The sequence below is a fragment of the Cotesia typhae genome, unplaced genomic scaffold (assembly GCF_013202065.1).
Source record: "Cotesia typhae breed Kobodo isofemale line unplaced genomic scaffold, CoteBio_Ctyphae contig_20, whole genome shotgun sequence".
Taxonomy (NCBI): domain Eukaryota; kingdom Metazoa; phylum Arthropoda; class Insecta; order Hymenoptera; family Braconidae; genus Cotesia; species Cotesia typhae.
Genome location: NW_027423725.1, coordinates 1,772,063 through 1,789,914, shown reverse-complemented (window position 1 = coordinate 1,789,914; position 17,852 = coordinate 1,772,063). Strand labels below are relative to the sequence as shown.

Sequence of the window (17,852 nt, the reverse complement as noted above, 5' to 3'; positions counted from 1 at the left end):
TTATATATTTAGTACATAAGTAAGAGGAAATTTTACGAGGACATTTATTACGATTTAATGTAATAAAAGTCAAATAAGCCAACAGCCGATACTGTAGTTTCTTATTTAATACTTTTATGTATAAATCCCTTTAAATTATACAAAAAAAATGTTTTATTTCACAGATAACACGTTAGTTACTTTCCAAAATCGGTAATAAAAAAAAATTAAACCTATTTATTTGTAAAGTTATTTTTTATGCATTAGAAAAGTTTATAAAATTTATATAGGTATCGGTGGTTGTATACCGTAAATATAAATAAAAATGGAAAGCCAGGCCATTAAGAAAGTTGAAAAGTATGACGCATATGGCTGTTACGAACTGATATCTAAGACACTCAATTTAGTTATTTTACAGCGGTAAAGTGTATTTTAGACTATTATCCATACTTGTTATTATTTAGAACGTTATACGACCTTTATTTTTGATATCTATTATAATTGTATTTATTATTATTGTTTATCGCAATTAAATTTTATTTTTTGCTTTAGAACAACTTCTTACGAGGCAGATGAGGAGACTAAAAAAATTAATTTTGTTGAAAAAATGAGTTATTCAAAGGTTATCGTGTTTGACTCTTCATAAAAACTTAAAAATCGACACTAAAAACCATTAAAAGCACCTTTTTATGTCAAAATAGCAGTTATTCCATTAAAAAAAAAAAAAAAAAACTTTAATCAATTCTGCGATCTTTTTTACGTATTCAGGCAAAATGTAGGGATTTCAAAACGATAATAGATCATACCTTCTTACTCGTGCTAAAGACATCCATAATAAGCTATCAACTCACGAATTTATCGAAAAATATAAATGACATTTAAAAAAAATATTTATCATCTTAATATTATTAAAATGTAAACAAGCAATTTAATATTAAATTATTATTACATTATTAGATCATGATCAATGATTATTATTATAATTTTTCTTTTTTTTAAGTAGAAACTTTAGCTATTACCGCAAACAAATCCAGTGGATAACATAATAATTAATATTTTCATACACGACTAAACAGTTTGGGTTTCTTGCAAAGATATTCAAGCAGTATATATGAAGTGTTGATGTCAAGAAGTTAACCATAGCACACCGTGGAATCTTGATTTTAAGTTTCACAACTAACAAGTGTTATATTTCATCGCGTTAATGTCTTACTAGATAAACTATATGTATAATATTAGACGCGCTCGCGTAATGATTTAATTTAACTTTGGCCCAAGCCACTTCCGTCATTGCTTTCGCTCGCGGGTTTATGAGTTATTAATACGGATCCTTGATGTTATATTAAACAAGATAATAACCTTTAATTATATATTACAATCTCATCCAGGCTATAAATATTAACAATATAACTAAAAAGCGTATTGATAACGACTGACAGCTTATTAATTACTTGGTAGTTATTTTCAATTCAAAAATTACAAATGCAAATCAAATTGAAAATTCAATGGATTGCTTATTGTTTGCTGAAAGACGTATATGATGTTATTTATTATTTGTTTATTTTCTTCGGATGAATAGACGCGAGAAGAGTTAAATAGGGTGAGACTATAGAAATGCCTGGGGTATACAAACAGTAATATCGAGGATAGCGAATTGTCAGAATGACCCTCAAGCGGTTTTCTTTTTAGCGTCAAAAATTCTTTGTGTGTCTATTTTTCTGTTGATATTATTATTATGGCTTTATTTTTTACTGATTGAGCTTTTATGCATGTTTAGGTTCAAAATAAGATACAACAATCGACCCTTGTAATCTTATATATAATTATAGTCATGAATTCTTATTCTGCTTCACGTAAAAAAAAAGGTGTGTGTGTGCTTATGCACACGCGTTAAAAGTCATACTTCTTTGGCGTCTGAAGAAAAATTTTAAAAAACAAAACTGCAGTAAATATCGAAGAAAAATGTTAAAATCAATCAACAAGATTTTATTTAAGTAAAAATAGCTATACAGTAAAAATATACAATCATAAATTATCATGTGAATGGCCTAAATGTATGTTTTAAATATTTCAAATTAACTAAGCTATATCCATAGGTTCTTTTGGTAACAATTGAATAGGTATGTGAGTGACAAGAGATTTGTGGTAACTAAAACAGAATATACCGTGCTAAGTACTGTATACTCAGTTTCCTTACTTATAAGTTAAGTTAGTCATTTAAAGAAATATATATTATTAATTATATTCTGTAGCCAACTTCATCACGTCGTTTTTTTGGGACATCGTGCGCGCGCAGGTCATGAATTCACTCGCATCCAAAAGAAGTATAACTTCAAAAATTTTCTTCAATATTAAAAACTTCAAAAATCACGTTGAATTTTTTTTTATTTTTATCTATAGCGATATAACGCTATAAAAAATTTTTTTCACGAATTTTTATTTAAGCTTTAATTTACTAATTCGAGAGCCAGCTGAATATCTATATACATATAGTAGACTTTCTATAGATACATTCACTCATCACGATATCTCAAGAACTATAAGACCTAGAGACTTGAAATTTGGCAGGAATATTCCTTTTGCTGAGTAGAGATCAGCTAAGAACGGATTTTACGAAATTCCACCCACAAGGGGTTGCGGGGACGTTAACAATGAAAAATTCCCGTTTTTAAACTATAGCTCCTATCGACTCCAAATTTGGTAGGAATCTTCTGTAAGAGATTTAAAAATAATCTTACGATATCTCACCTTACAGAGGGTTGCGGGGGTGGGTATTAACAATCAAAATTTTTAATTTTTAAGCTATAACTCCTACAGACTCCAAATTTTGTAGGACTTTTCTGTAAGTGATGAAAAAATAATTTATGAACGAATTTTACGATATTCTACCCCAAAGAGGATTGCGGGGGCGTTAATAATGAAAAATTCCCGTTTTTAAACTTTAGCTCCTATCGACTCCAAATTTGGTAGGAATCTTCTGTAAAAGATGTAGAAAAATTCTATGGGCAAATTTTACGATAGCTCATCTCACAAGGATTTGCGCAGATGGGTGTTAACATTAAAAATTTTTAGTTTCCAAGCTATAGCTCCTATAGACTCCAAATTCTCATTTCAAATTTTTTTCTTCGTGTCAATTATTATTCATTTTTGAAAAAAAGCCACGCAAACATTATAATGATTGCAAATTGAAAGTTACAATGAATATTAGCTGGAATAATTGAATGGATAAAAGGTGTATGCTAATTTGATGAAATTTGGAATTTGTGCAAGTCAAAACAATACTCTAATTAAATTTCAAGTTTAGATCTAAAAATACAATTCTATAAAATGCCCAGCGAAGCGGGCGGGTAACACTAGTCTTCAATAAGGAGATAATTATTAAGCAAAAATAATTGTTTTAATTAAAATATAGAAAAATATAAATTTTCGATTTTTTTTTAAATTGCAAATTTTTGTAAATAAATCTTAGAATACTGATAAAAAAATTTTAATTGTAAAATTTACATATTTTTATACATAATTAAAAATAGTTCGTAAATCCAAATGTGCGTACCTTAAGCGTTCATACCACGGACAAATTATTCAAATCAACGCGCATATATACAAATTTTTAATAAAAACCTAAATTGTATTTTCGATTTGTCAATCACTATAAATTAAAATGTTTCAATAACCTCACATCAAAAAATTGTACTACGCCACAGTCAACTTCTGATTTTTCATTATTTCTTCACTAAAATTATCACTATCCCCGTTGAAAAACTTGCGGTATCTAGAACGAAAAAATCATTTAACTAAATACAATTAATTTAAAAATTAGTAACTTACATAAAATTAAACTTCATTATCTCTTTTTTCGTTAAAGAAGGCTGAGTAGATTCTAAAGATTTAAGAAGACAATCTTGAGTTATTTTTATCGCACTTTTCTGGCTCTTATTCTGTAAATAAAAAAGTTATTAAACCAAGAACTCATCGATTATTTTTCGCAATATTTTTTTGAATACTTAAGACAAGATAATTACTACGGTATTTAATCTGACATTATTATATAACCTATTAGATAAGGAATAAGACCCTCGACAATCATCCAGGCGTATATATTATGGGATGAAGCATAACTGAGAGTGGTTGCTTGGCATGCACTAATGAAGTTGCTAACGTATCCCCCAGTTATATTACATACCTACTTATCTAAACACTAAGTAACTGTGTAAGATAATTTTTGCTCTCTTCGGCAACAAATTTATTTTTTCAAATAACGATTAACTTTTCCATTAAAAAAGTTTCAATTTTTTCTCACAAAACAATTTGCATGTAGAAAATGTATACAGTACTTACTTTAGTCATTTCTGTATAACTTTCGTCAATGGTGTTTATTCAAATCAAAATCTTTAGCAGTCAAATTTTGCTGTTTGCGCAAAACTTTTCAAATTTCTTCTCGGTCGCTTTAAAAAAAATCATGCAATTAATTAAGAATTCAAAGTTGAGATAATAAAAAAGTTTAATTACTTCTTGTGGTAACGGACACAATAACCCTTTGTCTAATCGACCAGGACGTAATAAAGCAGGATCTAGCAAATCCGGTCGTGAAGATGCCGCGACAATTGCCACCCCTTCTCTTCCTTCTACGCCATCGAATTGTGTCAATAATTGATTCACAACACGGTCTGTGACACCAGTCGAGTCGTATCCTCGTCTGAAATAATTATTGTTTCAATTTTAATAATATATTCTTCTTTCTTCTATCATACGTTGTCTGAGAATAAAATTAAATTTATCATGATGCAACTATGTGTGTGTAGATTTTGAAAAATCTCAAAAATAAAATTTTCAAAAAAATGGTTTTTTGTAATAACTTTTAAACAGATGTAACGATCGATTTAAAAATCCAATGAGCTCTTAAATCTAAAAGCGGCGTCAATTGTTGCAAACCACATCGAAATCAATTGATGCGTTGAAAAGAAACCGTTAACGAAAAATTTCGAAAAAAGTTTTTTTTTTTTTTTTTAAATAACTTCGGAATTTTTTCTTGAATCGTTTTTGATGAGGCAAAATAACTAGCTCGAAAAAGTACAAAAAGCATGTTTTTGAGCTCGGCGAGTTAAAAACTTCAAAAATTTTGAATCAAAATAAATCATTTCTCTAGCGTTTTGAATTCATTTATACACTGATAAAAAAATTCACTTGACTCAAGAGCCAAACTCTTGAACCAAGAATCCTATTTTGAAGAAAATGATTTTCTTAAGTCAAGAGAATAAATTCTTGAGCTAAGAAATTATTCTTGGTTGAAGAAAATTTTCTTGTTTCAAGAATTTATTCTCTTGACTCAAGAAAATCATTTTCTTCAAAATGGGATTTTTGGTTCAAGAGTTTGGCTCTTGAGTCGAGTCATTTTTTTTTATCAGTGTAGCAAGACCCTGGCGGATCTGAAATACCGTAGAATTACGGTATTGTACGGTAAAAATACGGTCGATATACCGTACGGCCACCGTAGGTCACAGTAGTATTCTACTTGTACAGTAGAAAGCGTAAAACACCGTAAGGTACAGTAAATAAAGGTGAAAATACTGTATATGACGGTAAAATTACGCCTGTGTAAAAAAAAATTGTCATAAAAGAGTCATAAGCTTATGATCCTAAACGTGACATAATTTAGGACACTTTTATGACAACTTTATGACACCAAGCCGAAATAAAATTTGAATTTTCGAAAAATATTGTCGCACTTACTCAAAAAAAAATGTTGTAAAAAGTACGTTTATGACAATTTTAGGAAAATTTAATAAGAATTTTAGGACGTCTTTATAAATTTTATAATACTTTTATGAGAATTGTAGGACATTTTTATGAATTTCACGATACTTTTATGACAACTTTAGGACAATTTTATGAGACTTATGACAACTTTAGGACAATTTTATGAGACTTTTATGACAACTTTAGGACTACTTTATGACACTTTTATGACAAGTATAGGACAATTTGATGACTCTTTTATGACAATTTTAGGAAACTTTTATGAATATTAAGATAATTTCATGACTGCATTATGACAATTTTATGACTGTCATGACAATTCTATAAAACTTCTATTCGCTGTGAGTGAAGCCATGGTAGGGGAAATGAAATCGACTGAAGCGTTCGCAGTGGTTACTTTTGGCGTTACGGGAGGCTATTATTACTAAAATTGTAAGCAAGTACACGTGAGAGTATTTATTTTGTTTTAATTTAAATAAATTAAAAAAATGAGACACCAGAGTTGTTGTGTCGTAAATTGTAAAAATACCAGCAGAAAAAGTGAGTGCAAGTTTTATAAATTTCCGACTGCTCAGTGGAAAAGAAATCAACGGAATCAGTGGATAGCTGCAGTTAAAAGGCTGAAGTAAGTACTACCATACCCGGGAAAAAATGATCAGACCTGACCATGCCTGTTCATGTATGATCAGGCCTGAAATTAGACCTGATCATGCCTGTTCATGTATGACCAGGCCTGAAGTTATACATGATCATGCCTGATCAGTTCTGTTCATGCCTGCTCATATCTGGAGTACTAAATACGCTCAGGCCTGATCAGGCCTGTCCATGCCTGACCAGACCTATCCATGCCTGCTCATGTCTGTTCATGTCTAAAGTGTTAAATACGTTCAGGCCTGTCCATGCCTGATCAGACCTCTCCATGCCTGATCAGACCTGTCCATGCCTGTTCATGTCTGAAGTGTTAAATACGCTCAGGCCTGTTCATACCTGTTCATGTCTATTCATGTCTGACCATGCCTGTTTATGACTGTTCCTCTCTGACTATAGTCAGAGATATGATAAAAATTTTTCTTTGACGAAAAAAATTTTTGGTCATCACAAAAAGTGCAAAATTATTTTTAACATTACGTTTATTTAAATAATTTTGAAATAAAAAATTTATTACATTTTCTATGGGATGTTATGGTCTGCTCTGCTCCTGCCTAATATGAAAATCATTACTTATTATATTATTTAAATAAATGTGATATTATAATGAGATTCGGTTACATAAATAAATTAGGACTATCAAAATATATTATAAAACCAATTTTAACATTATATTTATCATAAACTTATTCGATACTCTATGTACTTCATAGAATTGTTACATCTAATATAGCAGCACAGCAGGCGGGAAATTCAAGGCAAACGGATAACACCAGAGTTAAACAGCATTGAGCATGGTTGGTAGTTGGATGGTTGACCGCTGGTGTTACATCCTTACAATAATATGTAATTATTTTTTTTTTTATTTTATTTTATTATAGAGAATTGCGTACGACTCTATCAAGTACTACAACCATAAAATTAAGCAAAATAATTAATTAAAAATAGTAATGGGTTTTCAGACCTGACCATGTCTGATCAGGCCTGATCAGGTCAATTCATGCCTGATCAGGCATGGTCATTTTTCATGTCTGATCAGGGCTGAAGACTCATGCCTGTTCATGTCTGATCAGGTCTGATCATTTTTTCCCGGGTAACCTTAATTTAATCAATAACAATAATTCGGAAAATTTAAATAAAAATTAAGTTAGCCGACATCTAAAAATTTTTATAATTATTTTTATCGAAAAAATTATTACGAAAAAATTAAAAAAAAAAAAATTAATTTGTAAAAAACTTGAAAAATTCTAAGTGAAATTAAAAAAAAATTTTTTTTAATTCTAATTTAATAAAACAAAAAAATCAAAAAATTAACGTCAGCTAACTTTAGCATTATAGTATTGAAAACCTTTTCAAAATTTTTAAGTTTAGTAAAAGTTAATAATTTTGTTAGGATTCTGTGATGAAAAAATCTAATTTATAATAAATGCTTAAATTTAAATTAAAAAAAAAAGATTAACATACTGTTCTAACATTTTATAAACACGTGATTTTTAGCGCTGATGGATCACAGTGGGTTCCCAAGCCATACGATTGTATTTGTAGTGATCATTTTATTGAAGGCAGAAAATCAGAAGAGGAGCTAAGTCCTGGCTACATTCCAACTATATTTCCTTCAATTTACAAGTGTTCAAAAGTAAATGAATCCTCTGCGTTAAACAGGTAAAAATTATTTGGTAAAACTTGATCAATTTGAACGACTTAGCAATGATAATTTCATATTTTCAGATATAAACGCGTAATGAATCGGCGAATGAAAGCAAAATTACCTTCAACATCAAATGCTGAGTCCAATGTTATAGAATCGGTAGAAGTGATGACTGAAAATCCTCCAGTAGTGTCTTCAAAAATAGACCAAGAGTGTCAAATTGATTTTTATTATTCGAACTCTGATATCAATTCTCAAATGTTTACTTGCAATCGTTATGTCAAAGACGATTTATGTCATGCTGAAACTCAGACAGAAATTGTTAAAGATACTAGGTCGATAAAAATTCATATTGGTAATAAAAAATTTGTTGATAAAGAATGTGGTACTCCTGAAAAAACCTTTGTTGATAAAGAAAGTCAAGCAGATAGTAAACATTTTAATGGATTCATATCGGTGACAAAAGATCAAGAAATCATTGATCTGGCAGGGGTATCATTCGAAAATTTTGATTTCTTGTTGACAAGAATGTCTACGCAAAAAAAGTACATAGTATCGAAAAAAGATCGACTATTAATTTTTTTAATGAAAATGAAAACTGGATTGACATTTTCAGCACTTGGTGTACTGTTCAGTGTTCACAGAACAACAATTTCTACAATTTTTTATGAAACTTTGCAACTACTAGCTAGTGCAACTAGAAATTTAGTATTTTGGCCAGATATTGACGCTGTACAAGAAACTATGCCTGACTGCTTTCTACCTGATTACAGTAACACCAGAGTTATAATTGATTGTACAGAATTTCGAATTGATATCCCTAAAAGTGTCGACAATCGTGTTTTTACATACTCCCAATACAAAAAGAACTTCACAGCCAAAGTTCTTATTGGAATAACACCTGGAGGTTTTATTTCCTTAAGATCTGACGTAGCTGGAGGACGGAAATCGGATTCTCAACTTACAATAGAGTCTGGGCTGTTAGATCTATTAGAAGATGGTGACATTGTTTTGGCTGACAAAGGTTTTCCAGAAATAAAAACAGTGATTGACGCAAGCGGTAAAAAAGTACAAATGGTTATGCCGCCTTTCCTTGAGAAAAAAAATGAATTTTCAACCGAAGAAACTCAACAAACATACAGTGTAGCAAGAGTTAGGATTCACGTTGAAAGAATCATGCAACGATTACGGACTTATCAAATATTGCATAAAATTCCTCAGCACTTGTTTCATTGCATAGACGATATTTTGCACATTTGTTGTGTTTTGGTTAATTTACAGCCTCCAATTATTTCTAATAAAGAAGATGTTGAAAATAAGATATAAAAAATATCTTATTACTCATCAAAATTATATTTATTTTATGGATTTTTATGACATACAAAATTAAATTTCCAAGATATTGTAAATAAATTGTAAAATTAATGAATAAATAGTTTAAATTCTTGTAATAAACAATAAAATTCTTTTAAACTTATTTATAACTTTTACATTAGTAACGAATATTAAATAAAATATTAAATTAAAACTCTTTAAGATTGGCATTTTTATAACGAATAACAACGCTCTTTACTTAACTTAATAAATATTAATAAATATTAACCTTAAACTTAATAAATATTAACTTAATAAATTTTAAGTAACGAATAAATATCTTTACTTAACTTTCTAATAATTGACTTGTTGGTAACAATGACAACAATCCTTATTTTTACGTAGTTATGTATTATAAAAAATAAGTTATTATTATTTAAAAATATTCTCAATATCACTTCCAGTAAAGCTTCGTTTCTCCATTGCAATATCATTTTCCTCATTATTATCTAAGTTATCAGTATTATCACTATTATTATTGTTATTTTCTTTATCACTATCTTCGATAGTTAGGGGCGCGTATAAAGCAGGTAAATAATGTTTAAAATAGAATTTTTCGCTTTTTAAAATCATAGTTTTTAAAAATCTTCGTCTCTATTAACTTCAATCAAGAAACTGCCATCTTCAACAGGTGAATAGATAAAGAAATCACAAACGCTCATTCCACTGACGTACATTTGAACTTGAACTTGTGTATAATAAATATCAGTCTTCTTAAGTTGTAACTTATTATCAATAAGATGTAAATACTTAACATTACTTGAATTATCAACAATATTGATTATTGGTTTCTTCTCGCAGGAACTTGGACATTTAAATTCTACAATTTTTAAAATAGAGCCATCATCAGTGACAACGCCATCCAGGCTTGCACAAAGCCAAGGCTGAAATTTGCTAACCAACACTCCAACACGTTTAACAATACAATTTGCCAATTCTTGGTATTTATCTTTGGCATGAGTTTCCATTTTTAAACCGTATCTGGTTGAAGCATTGTCAATTTTACTAGGGTTTAACATGTCTGAAACTAAAGCTTCAACTGGTTTTCTACTTAAAACTTTAATATTATGAACGTTTGAACTTGCAGAAATTCGTAACCGTCGAGCTTTGAACCAATTATTACTGGAAGACTGTTTCACTGTTTGATAAGACAAATTGATGATTTCCTGTTCTGATAATTGCACATTTTTAGGTAAAACTCTCGTATTTTACTATCCATGTCATATTCACTTTTGTAAATAAAATATTCCTCTTGGAAAATTAATAAATTTTCAATACACACAGCGCATTCTTCTTTCTCCAAATTTAATTCGACTTGCGCTAATAAAGAATTCATAACATTTCTGACTGTATGTTTATTATTTTCTTTCAATTGTGCTTGCATTATTAGTTTTAAGGGTGAATCAGCTTTTAATTCAGTGATTGAAACTTTTTGAGGTTCATGTAATTGGGTATATTTGTGTGGTATCATATTTTTAAAATATTCTCCTTTAGAATATTTATTTTTTTGTGAATTGACGTGCACTCGGCTTGCCCCACTGCTGCTCATGACTGGTTTTTGAAGCGCTTTCCTCATTGTTAATAAAATAAATTAACGCCGCGACGTGTTTGCACTTTTTACTCTGATTATATACACAATTACAGTGTACATCCGTTACATAGCGTTCGGAATTTATCTAAAAGAAAATAATAGAAAAAATATGTTAATTACAATACTCTAATAATTTTTACCACGACGAAATAAATGATCAAGTTTCAAATTACGTTCAATGAAGTAATGTAAGGTGTACTGTGGACCGAGGCTTGGCGAATAATACGAGATTTTATAAAATAGCTATCATTGTTCCGTCTGTGTTCCTCGACATCTCTTACATGTTCTGCAAGAGCGAGATTTTTGCCCTTGCTCACTGTTGCTGGCTGAAATTCAATTTGATGAGTGATACACTGAAATCCGGTCTTTATAATAATATCCATGGCTTTTTTGTTACTAAAAAAATAAAAATTACATTAATTAAATAAATATTAATATATTCCATTGATATAACTATTTAATTATTTTTTTTTCATTTTAATTTTTCCTTAGTATCATTTTTGACTTTGATATAAATTTCAAACAACTTAACCTGAATGTTTGCTGCATTCTTTATTATTTTTATCATTATACTTACTTGCTGTTGATTCGTTTAATTAAAAAACAAAACTGCAATTACTATAAAAATGTCACATTTTTATAACTTTTTCTTTTTACTATTATTTATAATATTTATTTATTTTTATGTTTCTTGCTATTGCCATACGTATAAAAACATACTCTGACAGCCTCCCGTAGTTCATATTTTGTCTGGCGCTGCAGTCGCACTCATAGCGAATAAAGTAGTCATAAAATTGTCATAAAGTACCAGATGGCGATATCGTACGGTGAAATTACGGTAGAATATATACCTCTGAACTTTCCGCATTACCGTATTCCTATGGTAACCTACCGTCAAATATACCCTATTTTAGTGATGAGTTACCGTACAATAACGGTAAATTACTGTACAATCGCGGTACTTTGCCGTACAATCATAGTTTTACCAGTCCCAGGCATTCCATACAATACCCCACTTTTTCGCCTAATCGGGGCATTTTCGTACAACTCTGTATAAATTAACGACCATTGGAGCAGTTCCACTAAACAATCTTTAATGTCTTTTAAGCCACCAATTTCTGACCAACCGTGACCACTGCCACTGAATAATGATAACGCGTGCAAAGCAATTGAATTAAACCCTTCGAATGTACTCATCAAATCATCATTTGTCAAAATAATTTTCCCGTGATTATTCATTTCACTGTTGACGTTACATTTCCAAGCGTTGTAACACGCTTTTTCTATAATACCCACAAAATCTTGCAGAACAAAACTCTCTGTTTTGTCAGGAAAATAATCCCACAGAATATCCGAGCTCAAAGACAATTCTTTGGCATTAGTTTCAGCTTCTATTATCTTACACCGTTCATTTTTCGTTAGACAATCCAATTTAAACAGACGCGTAAACAAATTCAATCCACGTTTTGTTTTCAATTTAGTTCCTACCCGTTCAATATTCAAATAAGTCGCCATCAAAGTTATGCAATTCATTGCTTGATAATTCGAAACAATGTTCATCAACGTATCAGCAATTCTTGTTGCGTTTATCGAATCCGCCGAATTTCTTCATTGCCCGATACTTTATTGTTCGTGATACAATCTAGATTATCTGGAAACAATATCGACGGTTGATAATACGAACAATCATCCATCGCTTATTTCAAAATTTTGATAAATGCTTCAACTTTCTTGCTTTTCAGTTTTTTGCAATCTATCGTTTTCGTATAAAAATAATATGGTGATTGTGACAATTGTTCCACACTAAAAAAAAAATTCTTGACTGGAGTGTAAATTTTCTTGGCTCGAGAAAATATTAAGGAAGATTGAAAATTTCTTGAATAAAGTCAATTATTCTTGAGCCAAGATAATTTTCTTAAGCTAAGAAAATTTCTTCTTGCTCCAAAATAATTTTTGTTTTCCTTAAAATTTTCTTGGAGCAAGAAATTTGTTTTTTGTGTGCAGCATTGTTTCACAAACCGGTGTTTTTCCAGTTCCTAATCCACCAGCGATCAAAATATTCTGCCTTTTGTGTCGAATAAGATTTCAAAACGAACCAGCAAATTGTTTTGCATTCATCCATAATTGTTTTGATTGTTCCAAAATTTATCAATTTTTTTCGTTTGACCTTTGATTTCTTCTTTTCAGGTTCTTCGACAACATCTTTGAAAACAATATTAAAATCTTCAACCATATGGAACCTTTAAATTTACGAGAAAAATAATACCTTACGCCAAAATTTCGTTCTGATTGTTTATCAAAATTTCTTCATATTGCTTAATGTAGTTCTTAAAAGCTTTTATTGTTATATTATTTTTGTTTATTGGAACTAAGTCAATGTCACATTCAATATCACATTTAGTCAAAACAATCTTGCTACCCAACTGTAATTTGCATTGTTCCGCAACATATTCAGTAAAGAAGACACCCTGATAGCCACCTTACCTATAACTTACTGTCAATCTACGTCCGCAATTTGAAGCAAACTTGACGGAAAGAGTTGACAAAGCGAGCGATTACCTATTAGTTACCTATAACTTACTCTGCAAATAGACGTCAAAACTTGCTGTACAAGTATTTCCTTAAAATTTTAGTAAAGTTGAAAGGAAATTTAACTACAAGTTTGATTGTTAACTTGTATTCAAGTTGCGGCCATAGATTTCCGTCAATTTGCTTACCTTCTCCCGGTAATTCGATAGAAAGGTTTCTGCTTCACTAGCTTTAGCTTCAATCGGTAAATTATCAGCTTGGCAATAAGAACGATTTGAATCAAATAAATTAATTTTATACTTATAACGTTAATTAAAAACAAAATTTGAACTTTATTTTTTAATAACATTCACAAAAATTGATTTATTTATTCTGTTTGCTAAAAAAAAATAAATTTACATAAAATTAATATATACATTCTTCAATAATGGATGATAAATAACATCACTTATTTTATAAATATTTAAAAAAAAAAAAAATAAATAACTAATCTCTCGTTCTAAAAATGAAAAACATCAAAACAATTCCAATTACACATAAAACAATAGGAACATATTTTTAAATATCACAGCATTGACTCCTGTACACTCTGAATAACCTTATTATTCAATAAAAAAACTTTTTTACTTTCATCAATAAGACTTTTCTTAGTATCTTCATCGAGCTCATCAGCAACTTCGTTCATTGTCCTTTTAACATTTTTTTTTAACTCATAAATACTTAGCTCGCCGAAATCCGTAACATGATTACCGTCCAATTTACTGGCTCCAGAATTAAACGGCATCAACTTCTGCATCAACTGTCGCTTTTTGCGAAGTATTATTCCACCAGATAATAATCCCATGTACAGATGATATATATAGGCGATTATTAAAATAGAATTTTTAGATTCTAGTTTCTTCAGGTGGTCTATGTATTCAACAACTGCAGGTCTATAATTATTTTAATTAATTAATTAAAGATTAGAAAATAATTTATACAATTTAGAGAAATAAAGAAAATTTCATCACCGGCGTATTTATATGATAAAATGAAGTTTTTAAACTAAATTTAGTATTATTGTAAAGGTCGAGACCTGAATTTGTGTCTTTTCAATGTTTTATAAGCTTCTCGGCAATAGTTAATTTATTGTGATGTTTTCGGTATAGTTCTAAATAGATTCGAATTTCGCGATAAACGTCATTTGCTTATTTATTTTTTTTTTTTGTTCATTTAAATGTGGTTGCTAATTAAAAATTAATTTTATATAATTAACAGACAAAAGAAAATTTTTTACGAGTATATTTTTATGAAGCTACAATTTGATTTTCATTTAGAAATCTTTATAATTCTGAAAGTAATTAATATTTAAAAGTTCAAAAAACTGTGATATCAAAATTAGTAGACATTTGATGATTTAAATGATTTTTTTTTAACAAAATGTAAAAAAAATTTGTGTTAAAAAAATCCTTTTGTTCAAATTAGAAAAAAATTAACTTCAAGATGCTTCTAAGTATGGAATTTGTTTAATAATTTTTTTTTGTTATAATTTATAAAGCTGAAGTTAGCAGACACTTGACAATCTTTTGATTTTGCTTGAAAAATAAACTGGGCTTAGAAAATTGTTGATAAAAATCTCATTTATAATTTTTCAGAGCTTCTAAAGATGAAATTTTAGAATAAAATTTTCTTGCTATAATTTGTTTGTTAAAAAAATTGTAAAAATGATCACATGAGGAGTTGAGTTTCAAAAGGGTATCTTTTCATTTTTGATTAATCAAGACAAAAAACGGGCTATCTTCAATTACAAATATTTTTATTGAACTTTTTCAATTTAGCTATAAAGTGCTATCGGCTATAAAGCTACAATTCGATTTTCATTTAGAAATCTTTATAATTCTCGAAGTACTTAATATTTAAAAGATCAAAAAACTGTTCTTTTAAAATATGAAAAAATACCCTTTTGAAAATCAGCTCCTCAATTATCAATATTAAACAATTATTAAACCAAATTTTTTTTTTTGTAATCCGTAAATCTTGGCAGTCACGTAATGACTGCAGATTGCTAGTTTATAATGATGATAATGAAATTAGAAAATTAGCAGACATCTGACAATTCTTGTAATTTTTATAACCAATCAATTGTTATAAAAAAATTTCTTTTAATTTGCTTTTATAATTTATTAAAATTTCTACGTGTAGAATTTTATTGCTAAATTTATTTCATTCAATTCAATTGTTATAAAAATATTCAGATTTCTGTTAAATTCATTATGATCATTTATAATTTAATTTTATACCTAGGAGAGTAGTTTTTCAACCAATCTTTGTTTAAATAATAATTCAAATCATCTTCAATCGCTTGTGACCGTTTCAAGTCATACAAAAATTGAAAACGACTTATTTTCTCATGGATTTTAGCGTCAATTGATTTTTCTAGAAATTTAAATATTTCATAGAATATCAAAAGCCCATCAGCCCATATTTTGTTATTATGCAAACCTGAAAGTAAATTTATCATTTTGGTCAGGTTATAAAATGCAAAAGTAACAATAGAAAAATTAATTATTTACCTAATGCTAATTTAGCGTTTACCAACGCATCGCTTATTGCATGAATTTTTCTCGTAGCTTTTCGCATATCATCACAAAATGTTTTTTTATTTTCAGACATTTCTTCTTTTAATTATTTAGTTTTCTTGAAAATTAGTAAATAAATTTCTTCCTCTTTATTTAGATTAAAATTTTAGAATAAATAATGAAAATTTTTTTATTTTACACTTTGGTTATGTTCGTTTGTTAGTAAATGTAGATGTCATGTCGATTTTATATTCAAACGCAATAACTGATGAATTACTGACAAAATAAAAATATAAAATCAACACATCAATTTATAGATAAAAATAGAATAATGAAAAAATCAAACATAAAAAAATTAAAAGAAGAAATGGTTATATAATTTAGAAAAAATTGTAAATGATAGATATTTAAATTATCTAAGTCTTGACAAACTATTTTTAAATTAATGACACTAAAATCAACTGATATTTTTAAATTTATAAAATTTTTATAACATTAAAAAAATAAAGTAAAAAAATTTTAGGTGTAGAAATTTATAAAAATTATATATTCAACTAGAATTTAAATTTGCGCGCGCATGAGTTTCGGATTTACATATATTTTCATGTTTATGATATATTCGACCAATCACGTTACGAATAGTTTGCTCACGTGATATATTTTCATATTTTTCATCTAAATTATAGGGATCGTGCACTAACTGTAGAGGCAGCACTTCAGCTGACGCTCGCGCGCTTTAGTGTAAAAGTGTGTACAAAATGGGCAAAAATTTGTTTATAATAAATGAAAAAAATTATAAAAATGGAAAAAATAATAAAGTATCGTTTTCGGCCAATAAAAAATGATGAAAATATTCGCGGTCAGAACGATTCGAAAGGCAAAAAACTTTTCGAGTCAGGACATGTACTGAATGTGATAGAAAAAAGAATTTTAAATAATCCGGTTATCATAACCGCCAATGTTGTTGCAGAGACAACTGTATCTAAAGTTTATAATGTCAAACTAACAGTATGTATTAATTTGTTTATTATTTTTACTCATTCTTGATGTAATTAAATATTTAATCAAATTCATCTTAACAAGTTCATTAATTTTTTATGTTTAGCTCAATGATGATCGTCATGTAACAGATTGAATTAAATTTTTAGTATTTTTTTTTTCCGGAAAAATAGAAGGAACATACGATGGATGAAGTGGGTGCTCTGATTTATTATTGTTAATAAAATGAACACTACAAATTCTTGTACTTTTATTCGGCTTCCAGTCTTTTGGATTTTTACTGAAATAAAAAAAAATTTTAGGTTATATTTTTATTATTTAATTATTATCTATCTCATGATTGCTTACTAACTTTAATAAAATAAATATGAAGACATTTTTTTTTATACTAACTTAAAAGATGTATTTATTTTTTGTAATAATTGTTAATTACTTACACATATTTTTTCACTGCATTTATCCATTTTAAACGCTTACTCTCCTTCCACGGATAAACACTAGTATTTTGTGGAAAAGTATAAAATTTCACCGGCAAATTTATGCCTTGCTCTTTGCGAGATTTTTCTGTACAACCTTTTATACAACACGACTTTATTGATGAAGACATTGTAAATTATTAAAAAATTTATCGCAATAAAAAAACAAATCTATCGAAAATCACATGTTACAGAAGGATAGTATTATTATTATTATTGCTCAAAAGGTTCGCGTTTTAGTCACTAGTTGGCGTGACACTCTAGAGGCACGATCCCTATAAGAGTTGAAATGA

At 28.8% G+C, this 17,852-nt stretch overlaps 4 protein-coding genes across 4 annotated transcripts; 1 reads left to right on the top strand and 3 right to left on the bottom strand.

The window, feature by feature from the left end:
• The first annotated feature begins 7,905 nt into the window (after window positions 1-7,905).
• LOC141537976 (uncharacterized) lies at window positions 7,906-9,489 on the top strand. The gene is made up of 2 exons (XM_074259208.1): window positions 7,906-8,046; window positions 8,113-9,489. Exon 2 carries the CDS (start codon window positions 8,126-8,128, stop codon window positions 9,356-9,358), a length of 1,233 nt encoding a protein of 410 aa, XP_074115309.1. The 5' UTR covers window positions 7,906-8,046; window positions 8,113-8,125; the 3' UTR covers window positions 9,359-9,489.
• A 1,108-nt stretch (window positions 9,490-10,597) lies between these two features.
• On the bottom strand, window positions 10,598-11,721 carry LOC141537977 (uncharacterized). Its single transcript, XM_074259209.1, has 3 exons — window positions 11,575-11,721; window positions 11,171-11,393; window positions 10,598-11,082 (listed from the first exon to the last, which is right to left on the bottom strand). Exons 2-3 carry the CDS (start codon window positions 11,378-11,380, stop codon window positions 10,906-10,908), a joined length of 387 nt encoding a protein of 128 aa, XP_074115310.1. The 5' UTR covers window positions 11,381-11,393; window positions 11,575-11,721; the 3' UTR covers window positions 10,598-10,905.
• A 2,133-nt stretch (window positions 11,722-13,854) lies between these two features.
• On the bottom strand, window positions 13,855-16,343 carry Ho (heme oxygenase). The gene is made up of 3 exons (XM_074259170.1): window positions 16,079-16,343; window positions 15,806-16,007; window positions 13,855-14,458 (listed from the first exon to the last, which is right to left on the bottom strand). Exons 1-3 carry the CDS (start codon window positions 16,176-16,178, stop codon window positions 14,092-14,094), a joined length of 669 nt encoding a protein of 222 aa, XP_074115271.1. The 5' UTR covers window positions 16,179-16,343; the 3' UTR covers window positions 13,855-14,091.
• Window positions 16,344-17,093: 750 nt separating this feature from the next.
• Window positions 17,094-17,830, bottom strand: LOC141537957 (uncharacterized). The gene is made up of 2 exons (XM_074259171.1): window positions 17,521-17,830; window positions 17,094-17,363 (listed from the first exon to the last, which is right to left on the bottom strand). The coding sequence occupies exons 1-2, from the start codon at window positions 17,688-17,690 to the stop codon at window positions 17,204-17,206; spliced, it is 330 nt and encodes a 109-aa protein (XP_074115272.1). The 5' UTR covers window positions 17,691-17,830; the 3' UTR covers window positions 17,094-17,203.
• Window positions 17,831-17,852: the final 22 nt, after the last annotated feature.

What these genes read in the sequence shown, in the direction of transcription:
- LOC141537976 (XM_074259208.1), top strand. Translation starts at nt 8,126, where the DNA reads ATGAATCGGCGAATGAAAGCAAAATTACCTTCAACATCAAATGCTGAG.
- LOC141537977 (XM_074259209.1), bottom strand. Translation starts at nt 11,380, where the DNA reads ATGGATATTATTATAAAGACCGGATTTCAGTGTATCACTCATCAAATT. An exon ending in CTTACATTACTTCATTGAAC is followed by an intron (nt 11,083 to 11,170) that starts GTAATTTGAAAC and finishes ATTTTCTTTTAG; the next exon opens with ATAAATTCCGAACGCTATGT.
- Ho (XM_074259170.1), bottom strand. Translation starts at nt 16,178, where the DNA reads ATGTCTGAAAATAAAAAAACATTTTGTGATGATATGCGAAAAGCTACG. An exon ending in AAACGCTAAATTAGCATTAG is followed by an intron (nt 16,008 to 16,078) that starts GTAAATAATTAA and finishes ATTTACTTTCAG; the next exon opens with GTTTGCATAATAACAAAATA. An exon ending in TTGAAAAACTACTCTCCTAG is followed by an intron (nt 14,459 to 15,805) that starts GTATAAAATTAA and finishes AAATAATTATAG; the next exon opens with ACCTGCAGTTGTTGAATACA.
- LOC141537957 (XM_074259171.1), bottom strand. Translation starts at nt 17,690, where the DNA reads ATGTCTTCATCAATAAAGTCGTGTTGTATAAAAGGTTGTACAGAAAAA. An exon ending in AATGCAGTGAAAAAATATGT is followed by an intron (nt 17,364 to 17,520) that starts GTAAGTAATTAA and finishes TTTTTATTTCAG; the next exon opens with TAAAAATCCAAAAGACTGGA.